Source organism: Vulpes lagopus, chromosome 12, assembly GCF_018345385.1.
Source record: "Vulpes lagopus strain Blue_001 chromosome 12, ASM1834538v1, whole genome shotgun sequence".
NCBI classification, from domain to species: Eukaryota; Metazoa; Chordata; class Mammalia; order Carnivora; family Canidae; genus Vulpes; species Vulpes lagopus.
In genome coordinates, this window is record NC_054835.1 from 25837023 (window position 1) to 25857593 (window position 20571).

Consider the following 20571-nt stretch of genomic DNA (forward strand, 5'->3'; position numbering starts at 1 on the left):
AGTGATTTTGGAGTCCCGGGATCAAGTCCCACATAAGGCTCCCTGCATGGATCCTGCTTCTCCCTCTGCCTGTGTCTCTGCCTCTCTCTCTCTCCCTGTGTGTCTCTCTCATGAATAAATAAATAAAATCTTAAAAAAAAAAAGCTAGGAGCATGTTGAAAAATGTTCATTTATAATTATCATTCACATGTGAAACAGTAATTATCTTGATTTGACTATTAGGGTCATGTATTGGAGTGCTTATTATGAGTGAAATATTGATATAATTCTAAAAGAAATGAAGTTTATCTTCAGTAGGTGAGTCATAAATTTATATTATAAGTTCATGATTTTCCTGCCAGAATTTCCATTGAATTGTTTCTCCTGTGCAGAAAATAATTTTGTTGTGGGAAAGTGAAATCAGAACAGAGTAGCAGAATTGTAATAATTCAGACATAGTATAACTCAGCAAAAAGTAGGAGTGAAGAAATATTGTCCACAAAAGGACAACTAAGCATTCATGCCCAACCTTACAAATTTATTGTTTGGATAACAACAATAATATGGAAAGAATATAAAGTATGTCAATGACCTCATCACCATCGCTAGGTACAGAGAGGCAAGGCTATATAAACCATACACATTTGAAGTAGATCTCAGTAAATGACACTTTTCATTATGTAAAATGTTGTCTCTTAGAAATAGGACACTGGCATCAAGTGTATTTTTTAGCTTAACATAGTGACTAGAGCTGTTCCTTATATTAGCCAAGTAAATAGCAAACTCACATACACTTTTCTTTTTTTTTTTTCCATACACTTTTCTTTCCATTTCAGATTCCTACCTTATCTTCCCACTAATGCTTAATATTCTTTCACATCTCTTTTTTCGACTGAGAAAGGCTTAAGAGTTAAAAAATGTGATTCTGCTTTTGGCATAGCAGAGTAAGCTAATAGACCATTCTTCCCACAGAAAACAAATATAAATTCTGGACAAAATATAAACAAACATGCGCAAATTTACATATGTGTATTATAGTTCCTGAAACAACTGACAGAAACTTAACATAAAGAGAGAGATTTAAAAAAGCTAATAGAAAAATTGAAAATGGATATTAAGACAATAAAAACAAGGAAACCATCAGAAAAATAATGAAAAATAATGTAACAGTAGCTGTAAACTCAACCCTACCAGTAAGTTAGGCTAAATGTGGATAAACTACTACAAATACCAATTAAAAGTCCATAATTGGATTTAAAAAAAAACAACAAATTAGACCTCAGTTATTGTCTAAAACAGTCATTTTAAATACAATTATATTGATTGTAAAAGTGAAAGAATGCAAAAGTATGTACCTTGCATGCACCAATCAGAAGAAAGCTGAGTGATGATATTAGTATTGGAAAAAGGAGACTTCAGAACAAGGAAAATACTAGGGTTAAAATGGTACATCATGATAAAGGAGTTTACCAGTAAGTCCTCATAATCCTAAATGTGTATGGACTTTAAAAAAGGGTCTAAAATTTTGTGAAAAAAGTAAATGTATCCACAATTACACTGGGGGATGATCAGTTCTATTCAGTGGTAGAACAAGAAAGCAGGCAACCAGTTAGTAAGGATATTGAAGATCCTAACAACTATCAATAAACTTGAAAAACTGACATTAATTAATTAATTAATTAATTAATTTAAAGGTTTTTTTTGTTCATGAGAAACACAGAGAGGCAGAGACAGAGGCAGAGGGAGAAGCAGGCTCCATGCAGGGAGCTGATGATGTGGGACTCGATCCCGAGACCATGGGATCATGCCCTGAGCCAAAGATAGATGCCCAACTGCTGAGCCACCCAGGCATCCCTTAACTGACCTTTATAACACTCCAGGTATTCAAACGTATGTGGAACAGGCACTGCAATCTAGTCTCAGATATAAACAAGGTTTAACATATTCCTTGTCATCATGAAATTAAACTAAAAATCAATATGTGGGAGATACCTGAAAAATACCCAAATACTTGGAAAAACTGAACAACATATTAAATAGCACTAGAGTGAAGAGGAAATATCTAGAAAACATTTAGAACTGAATGCAAAAGACAGTATCAAAATTTTGGAATTCATTCCATTTGAAAGCAGATTTATAGGGAAATTTATACCAATATATGCTTACTTTGAAAAAGAAGAAAGTTCCTGCAATAGTAACCTAAGCTTCCACCTTAAGAAAGTTGAAAAAAGGGGCACCTTCATGGCTCAGTTGGTTAGGTTAAGCATCTGCCTTTGGCTCAGGTCATGATCCTGAGGTCCTGGGATGGAACCCCATGTTGGGCTCGCTGCTCAGTGGTAAGTCTGCCTCTCTCCCTCTTCCTCTGCATCCCCCTCCTTGCTCATGCTCTCTCTCTCCTCTTTCAAATAAATAAATAAAATCTTAAAAAGAAAAAAAGGAAAACCAGTAACATCCAAGATAGATTTCCTTGTAAACATCTAGGTAGAATGACCAAGAGAAAAAAGAGAGAAGACAAATTGTTGATAATCTCATTGAAAACGTGGATATCACCAAAGACCTTACAGATAAGGATAAAAGCCATTTCCTTGAGTTGCAGAAAGTAATTCACCCAAGAAGAACATTAAAATTAAATCCCCAAATTTTCCATTTTAAAGTAATAAAATTTAAATTACAAAGAAATTTAAAAGATTTAAAAGTGTTCAACAACGACAAAAAAGGCCCACGTGGTTTCACTGGCAAATTCCACTGAACATCTAAGTAAGAAATAATAGCAGTTTCCCTCAATCTATTCAGGAAAATAAGAGTATAAGGAAAATTTCACAACAGGACCAGCTTTATCCTGATTCTGAAAACAAACACCTGATTAGAAACCTACAAACAAACAAACAAAAAAATAAACCTACAAACAGATATTCCTCAGGAATATATCATGAAAAATTTAAGACATTAGCTAATTGAATCTGGCGGCATATAATAAAGGATTTTGACCAAGTGGAGTTTATTCTAGGAATGCAAGGCTTGTTCAACATTTGATAATGATTCATTAGTAAAATTCACCATATTAACTGAGTAAAGAAGAAAAACCACATAATCATCTCACAGGTAGACGAAATTCAACATTCATTCATTATAAAAACTGAACAAAAAGGAGTAGAAAGGAACATCTTTAACTTGATAGAGGGCATTTATTTAAAAAATCCTATAGCTAACACCATACTTAAAGATTGAATGCTTTCTCCTAAAATTTGGGAGGCATAAAATTAAGATTTTATTTATTTATTCATGAGAGACACAGAGGCAGAGAGAGAAGCAGGCTCCATGCAGGGTGCCCGACGTGGGACTCAATCCCTGGCTCCAGGATCAAGCCCTGGGCTGAAGGTGGCGCTAAACCGCTGAGCCACCCAGGGATCCCATGAATATTGCTTCTCACCAGTCCTGTTTTCCTTTGCAAATGTAGTAAGTGAAGAAAAAGAAAAAAAAAAAAAAGGGATGTAGTTTGGAAAGGAAGAAATATATCTACTCATGTACTCCATGATACTCTGTAAAGAAAATTCCATGTTATCTACAAAGAGCCGAAACAAAACAAAAACAAAACCCACACTTTCTAGGACTGGCAGAATACAACAGATGTCAGTTATATCTCTAATACCAGCAGAGAAAACTTGATAATTGATGTAAAATAGAGAGAGTACTATTTATAATGGATCTAATAAAATACATTTACAATTTGTATGCTGAACAAGAAAAAAGTCAAAGACATACCAAGAAATATGAAGTGTTCATAGGTCTGAAGACTCAATATTAAGAAGTCCATCATCCTCAAATTGATTTATAGACTTAATATAATCCTCCCCCCAAAAAATCCTAGGAATTTTTTTTTTTCTAGGAATTTTTTTTTTCTAGGAATTTTTTTATATAAAAAATCTGATTCTGTGTTTGGAAAGGAATTGGAATAGCCAAAATAATGTTGAAAAGGTTCTTACCTGATTCACAATTTACTATAAAGTTACAGTAGTCAAGAAAGTATGGTATTAATGAAAGTATAGATGCAGAAATTGATGGACTAGAATAATACTTCTAGAAAAAAACCTATGCAGATGCAGCCAGTTGATTGTTGGAAGTTGACAATGGATAAAAAATAAAGGATAAAGAATTTAGTGGATAAAGAATAGCCTCTTCAAAAAATCTTGCTGGAACAGTTGGACATCATCTGCAAAAGTTAATTTGTGTGATACCTTGTACTTCTTACAAAAATTAACTCAAAATGAATGATAGACCTATGTAAAATATAAAGCTATGACGTTTTGACAAGAAAACAAAATATTTGTGACCGTGGATTAGGCAAAGAATTCCTAGCTGTAGCATTGCGTCAAAATTAAAAACTTGTTCTGTGACATGCTGTAGGCATTTTGGGTAAATGTCATGCCAGGGTAGAGGCACATTTTGAACTGGTGAATTAAATAGGGTATTACTAGATTGAAACTTAAAATTCAGCTTTTGAGAAATGGTTAAAAGTGAGAGCAGGTTTTAGTTCCATGGAGAGAAGTCATTTTCACATTTTTTATTATCAGATTTGTTGTTTTAAAATGCTTGTGAACTCTCTGTAAAACTTTCTCTTACAGTCATACAGGAACATCCGAAAACTTTCACATCTGGTGCCCCCACTGTGTTTGTATCCTGATGTGGAGTGAAAGTTTTGTGTTCATACAGGAAAAAGATGCTATGTTTTGATTTTTTTTTAATTGGGGGAAGTTTTTTTTTTTTACATCTTTGGTAATTTTTTTCCTTTGGTAATACTTTAAAACATAAAGAATTCTTTGTGAAACTATTTCATCCACGTACATAATTGTTTTCATTTTTACTCTCTTTTTGGTGTATCCTTCAGGAATGCTTCTAGTCACAACAGACACCCTTGGCCATGACTTTCACGTTTTCCAAATTCTGACTCATCCTTGGTCTTCATCACAAAGTGCTGTCCATCATCTATATACTCTTCACAGGGGAGAAACTGAAGCCAAAGTAAGTTGTATATTTTTTAGAAGGTGTGTGTGTGTGTAATATGACATCTAATTTAGCTGATTACTTATGTCCTATTGGAACTTAATGTTAGTGTTAGTGAGAACATAATATTTATTCTATTTTGACCTAATAAATACATAAGCAGTAGGTGAAGAAGTCAATGAACTTAATAAAACAAAAGTTCTATTTATTTTTCTCCTTCTACCCTATCCCATTTGCTCCCCTGGCACGCACCCTGTCATCATCCATTGGCTATCTTTCTAGGTCTTTTTATGTGTGTTTTGGTTCTGTGTACATGCATACATGCACATGCACACACACATTCATGTAAACACATATTCGTGCATACACAGAAATAATTGACTATATGGATATATATGGATATAATTGACTATATGACTGTGGATAATATTCAGTGGTGTACAGGAGTGAGTTCACAGTGGCTAGTGAGAATGAGTTGTGTACATTTGTACCCACTTCAGGATGTAGTGACATTACATTGGCATGAAATCATCTGTGGTAGGAGTGTTTATATAATGGAAATTGGCAAACACAAATCAGAACTTTTTTTCTTATGGAACCAGTTTTTAATATTTAGCAACACATCACTGTGCATGCATGTATGGGCACTATTTTTTTTCTTATGGAGCCAGTTTTTAACATTTAGCAACACATCACTGTGCATGCATGTATACACATATCATGCAACATACATACACACACACACACAACTTATTAAGAATTTGTATGGGGTACCATGATAACTGCTTTTACATATACTCTTAATATCACTTGGTATATACTGAGATAGCTTAATAGACTAATATCCCAGCTATTCATTCTTTTGTTTCCCAGAGCCTGTGGTTCTGAATTTACCAGTATACTACTATAGATACTTTATCCTGAGAGATAGTTCATTGACCCATCATCATTTATTGTCTAGTCCATCCTTTTCCAACAGGCTAAAATGCTGTTTATCATAAGTTTCCATTAAAATTTTCTATAAAGAATGAGGCACCTTAAATATATAGAAATCCATTAATTTATAATGAGACTTACAAAGGAAATATTGGACATAACTGTATGTTGCTTGTTTACCAACTCATTACCTTGAAAATTGATTATTAAAGCATTTACCTTGTCTTTCTTGTATCAATTTAATAAGATAACTGATAGTTGATGAGGGAAAGTTTTTCTTTATGGAAGGGTTCCAGTATTAAAAATGTTAGAATTTAGATTTAGTGTGGTGATCATTTTATAATATATACACCTATTGAATCTCAGGAATTATTTTGTACACCTGAAACTAATATAATGTTATATGTCACTTATACCTCAATTAAAATAGGTCAAAATTTTAAGAATCACCATTGTTGCTACCCCTAATGAAACAGTGGATATAGACGGTAATCTGTATTTGGTTTTCGCTGATGAGTCTTAACATCACCAAACTGAATAGTGAGATCTCATGTACTTCCTGATTTGATGTAATAGGATGTATATGATATCATCTATGAAATATTTCTGACCAGTACTCTAGGTTAAACCTGAATCTAATTCAGCCCCTAGATATAATTAGTACTTTACATAAAAGACTGAGATAGGAAAGTTAAACAATATCATGAGAATGCCACTAGCCAAATCTAAAATGTGGGAAATTCTTCATTAAAAATGCGACCTGAGGATCCTGGGTGGCTCAGTGGTTTAGCACCTACCTTGGGCTCAGGGGGTGATCCTGGAGTCCTGGGATCAAGTCCTGCATCAGGTTCCCTGCATGGAGCCTGCTTTCCCTCTGCCTGTGTCTCTGCCTCTCTCTCTGTCTCTCTCTCTCTGTGTCTCTCATGAATAAAGAAAATCTTTAAAAAAAAATGTGACCTGATTTTTAAAAAGTTTTTACTTAAATTCCATTTAGTTAGCATACAGCGTAATATTAGTTTCAGGTATAGAATTCAGAACTTATATGTAACACCTGGTGTTCATCATAAGTGCCCCCCCCTTAAAATCCCCATCACCCATTTAACCCATCCCCTCACATGTCTCCCCTCTGGTAAATGTCATTTTTTCCCCTATAGTTAAGAATCTGTTTCTTGGTTTGCCTGTCCCCCCAATCCATGTTCATTTGTTTTATTTCTTAAATTCCACATATGAGTGAAATCATATGGTATTTGTCTTTCTCTGACTTATTTCACTCTCTAGCATAACACTCTCTAGCTTCATCTACCTTATTGCAAATTGCAAGATTTCATTCTTTTTTTATGACTGAGTAGTATCCCATTGTGTAAATATACTATATCTTCTTCATTCATCAGTCAATGGACATTTGAGCTCTTTCCATAATTGGGGCTATTGTTGATATTGGTGCTACAAACATTGAGATGCATGTGTCCCTTGGAATCAGCATCTTTTGGGTAAATACCCAGTAGTGTAATTGCTGGATGGTAGGTGGTTCTATTTTTAACTTTTTGAGGACCCTCCTTATTGTTTTCCATTGTGACTGAACCACTTTGCATTTCCACCAACAGTGCAGGAGAATTCCCCTTTCTCTGCATCCTCATCCACACCTGTTGTTTCCTGTGTTGTTAATTTTAGCCATTCTGACACGTGCGAGGTGGTATCTCATTGTAGTTTTGATTTGTATTTCCCTAATGTTGAGTGATGTTGAGCATCTTTTCATGTGTATGCCTTCCTTGGAGAAATACCTATTCATGCCTTCTGCCCATTTTTTAACTGGATTATTTGTTTTTTGGGGTATTGAGTTTTACAAGTTCTTTATAGATTTTGGATAATAATCCTTTATCAGATATGTCATTTGCAAATATCTTCTCCCCTTCCAAAGGTTGCCTTTTAGTTTTGTCAACTGTTTCCTTTGTTGTGCAGAAGGTTTTTTTTATCTTTTTCCTTTACCAAATTTTTTTTCAAATTTTTGCTTAAATTCTAGTTAGTTAACATATAGGGTAATATTGGTTTCAGCAGTAGAATTTAGTGATTCATCACTTACACACAACACCCAGTGCTCAACACAAGTGCCCCCTTTAATACTCCTTACCCAGAAGATTTTTATCTTGACGAAGTCTCAATGCCTCATTTTTGCTTCCCTTGCCTGAGGAGACATATCTAGTAAGAAGTTGCTGTGGCCAATGTCATAGTGGTTACTGCCTCTGCTCTCCTCTAGGATTTTGATGGTTTCCTGTCTCATATTTAAGTCTTTCATATATTTTGAATTTATTTTTGTATATAGTGTAAGAAAGTGGTCCAGTTTCATTCTTTTGCATGTATAATTTTTCTAACACCACTTGTTGAGGAGACTGTCTTTTTTTCCACTGGATACTCTTTCCTGCTTTGCCGAAGATTAATTGACTGTATAGTTGTGGGTTAATTTCTGGGTTTTCTAGTGACCTGATTCTTAAAACAAAAAGAGCTAACCCTTCAACTACATAGGTTTGAACTGCGCAGGTTCATTCATGTGGATTTATTTTGATAAGTGCTATAAACATATTTTATCTTTCTTCTGATTTTTCTCTTTATTTGTTTTTAAGTTTTTATTTTAATAACCCAGTGCTCATCATGACAAATGGACTCCTTAGTCCCCATCATGTATTTCACCTATCCTGCCACCTCCCCTCTGGTAGCCATCAGTTTGTTCTTTATAGTCAAGAGCCTGTTTCTTGGTTTGCCTCTCTCTATTTTTTTCCCTATGATCATTTGCTTTGTTTCTTAAGTTTCACAGATGAGTGAAATCATATGGTATTTGTCTTTTTCAGACCGACTTATTTCACCTAGCATTATATTATCTAGCTTCATCCACAATGTTGCAAATGACAAAGTTTCATTCTTTTTTATGACTGAATGATATTCAACTCTGTATGTTTGTGTGTGTTTCACATCTTCTTCATTTGTTCATCAGTTGATGGACATTTGGGCTGCTTCCATATCTTGTCTATTGTAAATAGTGCAATAAACATAGGGGTGCATGTAGTAGTCCTTTGAATTAATGTTTTTGTATTCTTTGGGTAAATAACCAGTAGTGCAATTGTTGGATGGTAAGGTGGTTCTGTTTTTAAATTTTTGAGGAACCTCTGTACTATTCTCCAGAGTGACTGCACCAGTTTGCATCCCTACCAACAGTATAAGAGGGTTCCTTTTGTCCGCATCCTTGCCAACATCTGTTGTTTTTTGCATTTTTTTATTTTAGCCATTTTAACAGGTGTGAGGTGATATCTCATTGTAGTTTTATTTGTATTTCCCTAATGTTGAGTGATGTTGAGTAACTTTACATGTGTCTGTTGGCCATCTGTCTGACTTCTTTGGGGAAATGTCTTTCATGTTTTCTGCCCAATTTTTAATTACATTATGTGGGAGTTTTTTTGGATGTTGAGTAGTATAAATTCTTTATATATTCTGGATACTAACTTTTTTTCAGACGTATCATTTGCAAATATCTTCTCCTATTCAGTTGCAAATATATTCTCCTATTCAGTCTTTTAGTTTTGTTGATTATTTCCTTCACTGTGCATAGTCTTTTATTTTGCTATAGTTCCAGTAGTTTATTTTTGCTTTTATTTCCCTTGCTTCAGGAGACATATCTAGAGAAGTAAATGTCTGTGCTCTCTTCTAGAATCTTTATGGTTTCAGGTTTCACATTTAGGGCTTTATTCAATTTTGAGTTTATTTTTGTGCATGGTCTAGTTTCATTCTTTGCATGTTGGTTTTCCCAACACCATTTGATGAAGAGACTGTCTTTTTCCCATTGGATATTCTTTCCTGCTCTGTCAAAGATTAATTGACCTTATTGTTGTGGGTTCATTTCTGGGTTTTCTACTCTGTTTCATTGGTCTATGTGTCTATTTTTGTGCCAGTATCACACTGTTTTAATTACTATAGCTTTGTAGCATAACTTGAAATCGAGAATTGTGATACCATCAGCTTTAGTTTTCCTTTTTAAGATTGTTTGACTGTTTGAGGTCTTTGTGGTTCCATACAAATTTTAGGATTATTTGTTCTAGGTCTATGCAAGATGCTGCTGGTGTTTTAATAGGGGTTGCATTAAATGTGTAAATGGCTTTGGGTAATATGGACATTTTAACAATATTTGTTCTTTCAATCTATGAGCATAGAATGTCTTTCCATTGTCTATGTCATCTTCAGTTTCTTTAATTGATGTTTTATGGTTTTCAGAGTACAAATCTTTCTCTTCCTTGGTTAAGTTTTCTCCTAGGTATTTTATTATCTTTGGTGCACTTGTAAATGGGATTGCTTTCTTAATTTTTCTTTCTCTTGCTTCATTTTTAGTGTATAGAAATGCAACAGATTTCTATACATAGCTTTTTGTATCCTGCAACCTCACTGGATTTGTCAGTTCTAGTAGCTTTTTGATAGTGTCTTCGGGTTTCTATATATATTATCCTGTCATCTGCAAATATTGAAAGTTTTATTTCTTCCTTACCAACACGGATGCCTTTTATTCCTTTTTGTTGTCTGATTGCTGTGGCTACAACCTCCAGTCACTATGTTGGATAAAAGTGGTGAGAGTGGATGTCCTTGTCTTCTTTCTTACCTTAAGGAAAAGCTTTCAGTTTTTCACCATTGTGTTGATGTTGGCTGTGAGTTTTTCATGTGTGACCTTTATTATATTGAGATATGGGTATACCTACTTTGCAGAGGGTTTTAATCATGAATGAAAGCTGTACTTTGTCAAATGCTTTTTCTGCATCTATGGAAATGATCATATGGTTTTTTAGCATTCCTCTTGTTGATGTGTTATATCACAATGACTGATTTTTAAATTTCTTTTCCTTGCCTAATTTCTCTGACTAGGACTCCCAGTAGCATATTGAAAAAAAGTGGTGAGAATGAACATCTTTGTTTTGTTCTTGATTTTAGAGGAAAAGCTTTTAGCTGGTTACTGTTGAGTGTGATGGTAGGTGTGGGCTTGTCATAGATGTACTTTATTATGTTGAGGTACATTTCCTTTATACTCATTTTGTTGAGAGTTTCTATCATGAATAGATGGTGAATATTTTCAAATGCTTTTTCCATATCTATTGAGATGATCATATGATTTTTACCCTTCATTTTGTTAATGTGGTGTGGGTCTCGGTCAGCATCTAGATGGAGGCTGATTGGAAGCTGGTCTCTCAGGCAGTAGCTTTTAAAATATGAAAATGTATCTCTTTTAAGGATAGTCTAGGAGAGGGGCATTTAGTTTACTGCTTCTGTTCTATGCCCTGGGTAGAAATCCTTTTAATCTATGTAAATATCCCATTTTTCCCCCCAAATTTGTAACATTTCTTTTATTTATATATATCATTTGGTTAATAGATTCGTATTTGAATCATTGGGTTATATTCATTCAATATCTATTTATTTTAATGCTCAGAGTATCCCAGATTTGGCCAATTGGCACCTGTCAACTTGACATTTGTGTCCTTTGACATATCTCCATTTTTCTCTGACAATATCCTTACCTTCTAGCACAACTAAACTTGCTTATTCTTATTTTGGTTACTGTTCATTCTTTTCTTTTGTAGGTAAGTTTCTAATCAGATGAGCATTTTAGGTGAAGATTCAATATTTCACAGTGCTGCTGGCACATTTTACTTCCTTTTTTAAAAATATTTATTTATTTATTTGAGAAATAGAGAAGGGTTGGGGAGGACCAGAGGGAGAGGGAGTGAGAAACTCAAGCGGACTCCACACTGAGCATAGAGCCTGACCCAAGGCTGGATTTCAGGACCCTGAGATCACCACCTGAACCAAAACCAACAGTCAGACACTAAATCCTCTGTGTCACCCAGGTGTCCCCACATTTTATTTCTTAATTCTGATTTTATAATACCTGTTCTGTCCCCACCCATCACTGGTATGCCCTACTTCAGCTATAACCTCCTAGAATTTTAATATTTTAAATATTTATACTTTTTTTGGTTACACCTTTTTTTTTTTGGTAACTCATTTGTATTAGCATTGTTTATTATTTAATTACCTATTCATCCAGCCTGGAAATAGAGATCATGCTTAACCTTCTTGGTATCTGTCATCCTTAGAACAGTGCCCTGTAGATGGGCAAATGTTATAGGTATAAATATTTGCTGCTGCCAGTGCTATGCCTATTTAACATGTAGGGAAACCAAATAGAAATTATTAAAATTATTTTGTTCTGTGTCACACCTTGTAATTTAGGAGATTGGGAATTTCTAAACGTCAAATATTAAGATCCAAGGAAACTCAATTAATGACCATAAAATTAATTTCTGTAATCTTCTACTGAAAATTATTTTGAAAAATATATAAAATTTAGCACTGATTATGAAATATATATGGCATATGATCTATCTAACTGTCTTTGAGTACTTCAAAATCATGTCATTCTGGATTCTTCCAAAAACCCTGAGGGTACTTTAATCAGGCAAGGGAAAAAACTCAAGTATGTGGATCTAATTATGTTGAATTAAGTTGTTTTGTGATCTATAACTTGGGATATCCTCTGCATCTGACAGTAATTTTCCTCATAAGGCACATATGCAGTTAGAAAAATATTCCTAGTTTTCAACAGGAATATATATATATATATATATATATATATATATATATAGTGAGACCTTACAATATTTGTTAATATACTTCTGTAATGCCATACTCAAGCAGATAAAAGTCATTTTAGTACTTAACATGCTAATTTTGGTAAATGGTCAACTTGCTTCAGAACATTTGCACATGTGCAAAAAATAACGTGCAATTTTTTTTGGAATAGTCCTATAAAATGGTAAGATTATAGGTTTAATTCTCAATGGCAAAAATAATCTAGCTATTTAATATTAATGGGTAGTAGTTAATGGTCTGTTCAAATAGAATCAGGTAATTTTAGTATGACTATGTCCAGATATGCCTACTTAGATTTATATTGAAATTCAAATTTTGCGAGATTATCTGTATTTTTTTTTAATCAAACCTTGCAGTCCTAGGTATAACCTTATAGTCTTAATTTTTGTCAACTCTTCTTCCCCCAAAACATTAGTTTTACTGAAACATAATTCCTATAAAATTCATATTTAAAATGTACATTTCAGTGGGGTTTTTTTTAGTAGTTAGTATATTTAGTATATATATTTACAGAGTTATGCAACCATCACCAGTATCTACTTTTAGAACATTTTTATAACAAACTTTTTGTCTATTAGCAGTCACTCCTCATTCCCCAGCCCTGACTTCTATTTGTACTTGGATGCTCCTTAGTAATTCTATTACCAAGGACAAATTCTCTATTTTCTTAGGCTTCTATTTACTCATCTATAAAATGGAGACAAAAACTATTTCATAGCATTTACTTCAGGAAATGCCAGAAATAATTTATGTAAAATGTGTCTTACTGTGCTTAGTAAAACATCTGGCACAGTAAATGACAGAGTTAATATGAGGACCTCCACAGTAAGAGGGAGAGATTGATGGGAAGAGGGTGGAGTACGAGGATGCTAAGCTCTCCTTGTCTTAAGGGTACAACTAGATAACACTCAAATCAGCATAAATAACCTAGAGTGTAGAGGGACTGGATTTACCTTCCTACCTGAAACAAAGAAAGAACAAACAGTTTTTTTAGACATAGTACATAAAGCCATGAAGGGAATGGGTGACGGGCACTGAGGTGGACACTTGACGGGATGAGCACTGGGTGTTTTTCTGTATGTTGGTAAATTGAACACCAATAAAAGTTAATTAAAAAAAAAAAAGATCCTTGAGAAATGGGAAACAAATGAGAAAAACCCTGATTGCCCCAGCTTACTGCCTTGATACAGTTTTCAGCCCGTGGTGCAGGAAGGAGGAGTCCAAGTGGAGCCCTATAGACTCCCTCTGTTGATGAGGTATTGCTAAGAATGAGGAGGTGAAGATCATAGAGTTCTCAAGACAGAGTGCCAGAGAGATAAAAGCTGCAGAGAGAACCTACTCAGATCTGCAGAAGAAATCTGAGACAACGGAAAGAACCATCATCATACCAGAAAGGAAGAAAGTAAAACTGTATTTATTTAAAGATGATATGATTGTGTAGAAAATCTAATGGATTCTATAAAAATAGAAAAGTGAATTTAATTAAGTTTCAGGGTATTAGATCAATACATGGAAGTCAGTTGTACCTCTATATGCTAGGAACAAACAATAGATTATTGATCATTTAAAAAAGAGAGGTAAAAAAATAGTGTGTAATGTGTACTTACCGAGTGTAAGACATGTACTCATAAAACATGGCTGAGAGTACGGATGTAAATAAATGGAGTGTTAAACCATGTTTTGGGGTTGGAATGCTTAATATTGTTAGGATTTCAGTTCTCTCCAAATTGATCTGTATATTCACTGCAATCTCCATCAAAGCCCAGCAGGATAAAAAACAAACAAAGATAGTAAAATTGGGGAGAGTAGAAATTGACAAGCTACTTCTAAAATTCATATGTAAATACATAGGGCTTATAATGCCAAAAGAAAAACAAATTTGGAGAGATATTGCTACCTAGTGTCAAGATCTACTGAAACTACAGTGATCAATAGGGAATCCAGGAACTTTACCATACATAGGGACAATTGATTTTTGGCAAAGGAGCAAAATGAGAAAGGCTAGTCTTTTTGACAATGGTAATGGACCACTTGGGTATTTATGTGCAAAAAAAATGAGTGTCAATCCTTATACAAAAATGAACTCAAATGGGATCAGATTTAATGTGAACCTACTATTATAAAGCTTTTAGAAGAAAACAGAGAAGAAACCTTTCGTGACTTAGGTTAGACACAGATTTCTCATAGGTGCTTTAGTAGCAAAATCCTTGAAATTGATAAATTAGAGTCCATTAAAACAAAACATATCTGCTCTTTGAGACACACTGGTAATAGAATGAAAAGGCACAAATTGTCTTGTATCTACCACATCTTTTAAGGAACTCTCAAAAGTCAGTGAATTGGAGGAACTGGATTTCTCCCACATTGGTATTGGGAACATGAAATGGTACAGCCACTCGAGAAAATAGTTTAGAAGTTTCTTAATGGGCAGCCCGGTAGTTCAGTGGTTTAGCGCCGCCTTCAACCCGGGGTGTGATCCTGGAGACCCGGGATCCAGTCCCGTGTCGGGCTCCCTGCATGGAGCCTGCTTTACCCTCTGCCTGTGTTTTTGCCTCTCTCTCTCTCTCTCCCTCCCTCTCTGTCTCTCATGAATTTATTTACTTTTTTTTCTTAAGATTTACTTCTCTCTCTCTCTCTTTTTTTTTTTAAAGATTTTATTTATTCATTCATGAGAGACAGAGAGAGGCAGAGGAGACACAGGCAGAGGACAAAGCAGGCTCTATGCAGGGAGCCTGATGTAGGACTGGATCCCGGGTCTCCAGGATCACCCCCTGGGCTGAAGGCGGCGCTAAACCGCTGAGCCACTGGGCTGCCCTCTCTCATGAATTTAAAAAAAAAAAAAATCTTAACATATACTTTATACCACTACCACTCAGCAATCCCAGTCCTGAGCAGTCCACAATATGGAATTCACGTTCTTCTGGATATCCACATTTACTGTATATTTCTTTCCTATTTCATGACAAATTACCATGAAAGCAGGGGGGCTTAAAATAAGAGAAATTTATTTTCCCATAGTCCTGGGGGCCAGACGTTCAAAATCAAAGTGTTGGCAAGGCCAAACTTAGAACCTCTAAGCAGAATCTGTTCTTTCCCTTCTCCAGCTTCCAGTGACTGTCAACATTCCTTGCCTTACAGCCATATATATCACTCTGTCCTTTGCCTCTGTGGTCACATTTCCTCCTCTTCTTTTCCTGTGTATCGTATAGGAAATAATGTGAATACATTTAGTACTTACACTGATAATTCAAGATGAACTCTCAAGATCTATAAATCAATCACGTTTTGGTATGGTTGCTCTTTGTGTTTTTTTTTTTTTTTTTTTTTGTTCTTTGGATCTATAATGTATTATATGCAGGTTCGAGGGATTAGGATCAGAATATATCTGTGTTTTTTTTTTTTGAGCCACTGTTTACCTCAGTACAGTCAGCCCTCTGATCCCTCAAATTCCTCAAATTCAGGATCATCCCATGTGCAAAATACATTTACCCCATACCAACATCCCTAAAAGTCTTGGTGCTTGGCAGCATCTGCTCTAAGTCTAAAATATCTTGAAAATATCATCAACCCAGAAGCTCCAGTCTCATCATCTAAATCATCCAAGTCAGGTATGACTGAAACTGCAAATGATCTATCCTGGGGCAAAATTCCTCTTGATCTGTGTGGAAAGGGAGGAAATAAAGAAAATGAGGCAGAAAAAATTATAGAAAGAAATATGGAAAGCCTCCCAAATTTGTTGAAAGATGTAATTTAAATCTTCAAAAGAGACTAGCAAAGACCAAATAGGACTGAATATGACAAAACCCCAGTTTTAGAACATCACAGATAACTTTCTGAAAACCAAAGGAAAGAGCAAATCTTGAATGTAGCCAGAGGAAAAGAACACATTGTATACAGGGAAATGGCTTCTCATCAGAAACCATGGAAGTAGTTTCAAGGACTGAAAGAAAAAAAATACAGATTATCAAAGATTCTCCATCCAGCAATAGTATCATTCAAGGATGAAGGAGCGAGAAACAAGATCAGTGCATTCACAATAAAAATTCTGCTAAAGGGAAATGATGCCAGAGCAAACTTAGATATTGTAGAATTAATGAAATATCTGAGAAATGGTCAGTTTCTAATTAGAAAGGATGATTTTTTCTATCAATTTTCTTTTTTAAAAAATTTACAATTAGCCAACATATAGTACATGATTAGTTTCAGATACAGAGTTCAGTAATTCATCAGTTGTATATAACACACAGTGCTTATCACATGCCCTCCTTAATGACCATCATCCAATTACCCCCTCCATTTTAAATTTATTTAAAAATATATAGGAATGTTAAAATTGTAACATTTATGCATAAGAAATGTTAGTTATTTTCTGGCAATTATATTGTGTCTACATGTAATACATATAAGTATAGCATAATGGACCTGTAGTGCTGAAGTGGGGGTAGATACTCTACTGTTTGAGAGTTGAACATGCTGTACCTAAAAAGACAACAATTCAGTTAACATGGAATTCTATTTTTTTAAAGATTTTATTTATTCATTCACGAGAGACACACAGAGAGAGGGCAGAGACATAGGCAGAGGGAGAAGCAAGCTCCACGTAGGGAGCCCAAATTGGGACTTGATCCCAGGACCTCCTGAGCCAAAGGCAGACGTTCAGCCACTGAGCCATCCAGGCATCCCTTAACATAAAATGCTTAGTTCAGAAGTAGGCAGAAAAGGAGGAACAGAGGTTCAAGAAATAGGATAAACAAAAACCAGTTATTAAATGGTAACATCAAAATCCCACCATAATATAATATATTAAATATTAATGTATTCTAATCTAAAGGAATTGTCTATTAGAGATTTATTTTGCATTTAGAGACATTAATATAATGATAGTAAAACATGTTAAAAGATATGTCATGCAAATAATAAACACTAATGTTGAAAATTTGGCCATATTTATATCAAGTAAAAGAGGTTAGGACAAGGCCTATTTCTAGAGATAATATGTTCAAGAGCCAAATTATCAGGAAGATTTAAATATGTATGCATCTAAAACTGAGTTTGACAACACTTTCTTAATATTTAATAGGACAAATAGGGTGAAAAAGGTCAAATATCTGAGAACTCATATCAACCATATTGTTTTAATAGGTAAACAAACTACAGTATGGTTATGTATATACTGTATATTACATATATATAGCATATTATTTATAATAGTATATTTGTGTATATATTATAATATACTACACTATAATACACCTGCAGTATATTTATGCTTTTCAACTATGACAATCACATATACTTTGAGTGGTTATAAAACAGCAGATAATGAATGGATGGGATGTAAACCCCAGACAGACATTTATTATTGATGGATTAGTTGAGAATCACTGTGCAGAACAGGGCAGTACAGGCTTTATGAACAGCTTGATTCTAGTCCTTCCCATCAGAGGATGGAATCTTACCTTGGGTAGGAGTGACCCAGGTTGTTAGTTACTAGTCATGATTTGTTTGTACAGCTCTTAGCCCTAAAAAGGGGGACATCTGCAATCTGCCAGTATGTAGTCTTCTTCATGGCAAACCACAGTAGGTTTGGCCAGGCCATTGGCAGCTGCCCAAGTGCCAACAGTATTGTTTAAAGCAGGGTCAGCAAACTTCTCTGTAAAGGGCTAGGAGTAAATATTTAAACTCTGCATTGTATATATTCTCTCTATTCACCTTTGCCATCGTAGTACAAAAACATCTTAGATAATACAAAAACAAGTGGATTGACTGTCCCATAACTATAGTGACCCTCACCCCCCCGCCCCATGAAAAGAAGTGACAGCTTTCCATTATCTTACTGTGCTGCTTGGTCTTTACTTCATTTGTCCCAGCAAAGTTTTTCCTGTGGTTGTACAGCTGGACACCAGCAGCTTTCATCTTAGCCAAGCCATCAGGGAATCAGGTAAAGGTGCTTAAAGGAAGTTCTGTGAATCAAGGGCTATTGAACCAGTGGAATTGCTTTAGGCAGTAGAGTAGCTAATAAAGTAGCTGTAAAAACAAGATGTTTCTAGGGCCAGGCTGGAACATACTCTGGAACATACCATTTCCATTTGATTATTAGCAAGCTCTGTTGGGCCCTTAACACTGTGTTCATCATCAGATTTGAGTTGACCCAACCCAGTGTTGGTCTGGAAAATCACAAGGCCTCATGGATCAGTTCATGTACTAAGAACTTAATAGCCAGTTAGTAGCTACCATCTGAAAAAGGGAGTGTATTTGGTTGTGGGATCAGGCAGATGGCGATGTTGTACTGGTATAACACCTCTGAGGACTTAAGCGGCCATTAAGTCATTACCTAACTTTCCTACCAGGATTCTGTTATTTATATTGTGTAACGTGGGAAAGAACTGGAAGCCTAGTAGGTGGCCTGCTCTGCGCTCTTCCCATGATCATTTTGGTTACGTGGCAGAGGATATACCTCTGACACTTACAAGCATGTCAGTAAAATCAATTAAGCCATTAATAACAGGTACACATTCATCAATGGAAGCACAACAGTAGTACTCCTACCAAGTGACTTAAACTTTTCCTCCCTACTGCACACTTTGCTTCATTCCAAGGTGTCTCCCCCCGCCGCCTTACAAGGATATGGACTACTTTTCCCTACAGGAGAACACGGACTAATGTACTTAATGTGCACATGTCAGTTGCTCCATTGACAACTGCCAGGCCATCACATTATATCCTCTATCTTGTTGGCAGAGGACGCTAGCCTGCAGATACTATGGGGACAGCCAGGACTGGTGGCCTTTTTCTCACTTGGGCAAGTGATTATTTCCCAGTGTTGATGCCACTTCTTTCCCCATACATGCCAGCATCCAGTGAGTGTCCAGCCATAAGCACCCCTTTTTTTCTGCCCACTCTCTCAACATGACCAAGATTCACCTTGGCATTTTGGGTAGCCCTCATCCTTGTTACCACTAGAGTTCAGATTACAGCAAGAGCCAGTTTAGCATTGCTTGGCTCTGTGGTATTTGTAACTCATCATACTCCCTTTTTTTAGTTCAGATTTTTATTGAAATAATTGTAGATTCATATGGATTTGTAAGAAATAGTACTAAGAGATCCCACGTGTGCTTGACCCAGTTTATCTCAATGGGTAACATTTTACAAAAATAGAGTGTATCACAACCAGGATATTAACATTGTTACAGTCCCTGATCTTTTTCACATTTCACTGATTTACTTGTATTCATATGTGCATTTGTGTGGAAATAAGTGTATATGTGTGTGTTTAGGTCCATGCAATTTAATCACATGTGTAGGTTTGTGTAGGATACTGAACAGGTTCCTCACACTGCCCTTTCATAAGTAGACCTAACTCACACATTCTGTTTACACATTACTCAGACCATTTACAGTCGTGGGCTATTATGAGTATGTTATGTGAACATAGTTTTCATTTCTTTGGCGTAGATGCCCAAGGGTGTAGTTATTGGTTCAGATGATAATTTCATGCTGCTTATTGGCATTAGGTCATTTAAAAATTTTTGGCATGTACAAGAGTGCACAACATGTAAGAATCTTTCCATAAATCCTTACTGAATAAGTGAATGATTTTGAAGAATTGAGAGGGGGAGGGATGGGCAGATAGGACAGAGGGTATGTGTGGATTATCCATCTTAACACATTTCTATTCTAAGCAACTCATTCCCAAGCAAACTTTTATTGCCATTAACCTTGTTGTGATAGATTACAGCATTTTAAATGAATGCCTCTTGAGCTTGTATATTCTTTTTTTTTTTTTTTTTAATTTACTTATGATAGTCACAGAGAGAGAGAGAGAGAGAGGCAGAGACACAGGCAGAGGAAGAAGCAGGCTCCATGCACCGGGAGCCCGATGTGGGATTCGATCCCGGGTCTCCAGGATCGCGCCCTGGGCCAAAGGCAGGCGCCAAACCGCTGCGCCACCCAGGGATCCCGATCTTCTATATT

The 20571-nt window shown here is 35.4% G+C and overlaps 1 protein-coding gene across 7 annotated transcripts in view; it reads left to right on the plus strand.

Annotated features, from left to right (window-relative positions):
* BCAS3 (BCAS3 microtubule associated cell migration factor) overlaps positions 1-20571 on the plus strand; it is a 592235-nt gene that overhangs the window by 204302 nt on the left and 367362 nt on the right. For all 7 annotated transcript variants that reach the window (XM_041723949.1, XM_041723952.1, XM_041723951.1 and 4 more), the window contains exon 14: positions 4865-4998. In XM_041723949.1, the coding sequence (XP_041579883.1) occupies positions 4865-4998 (134 nt within the window). The remainder of the gene's footprint in view (positions 1-4864; positions 4999-20571) is intronic.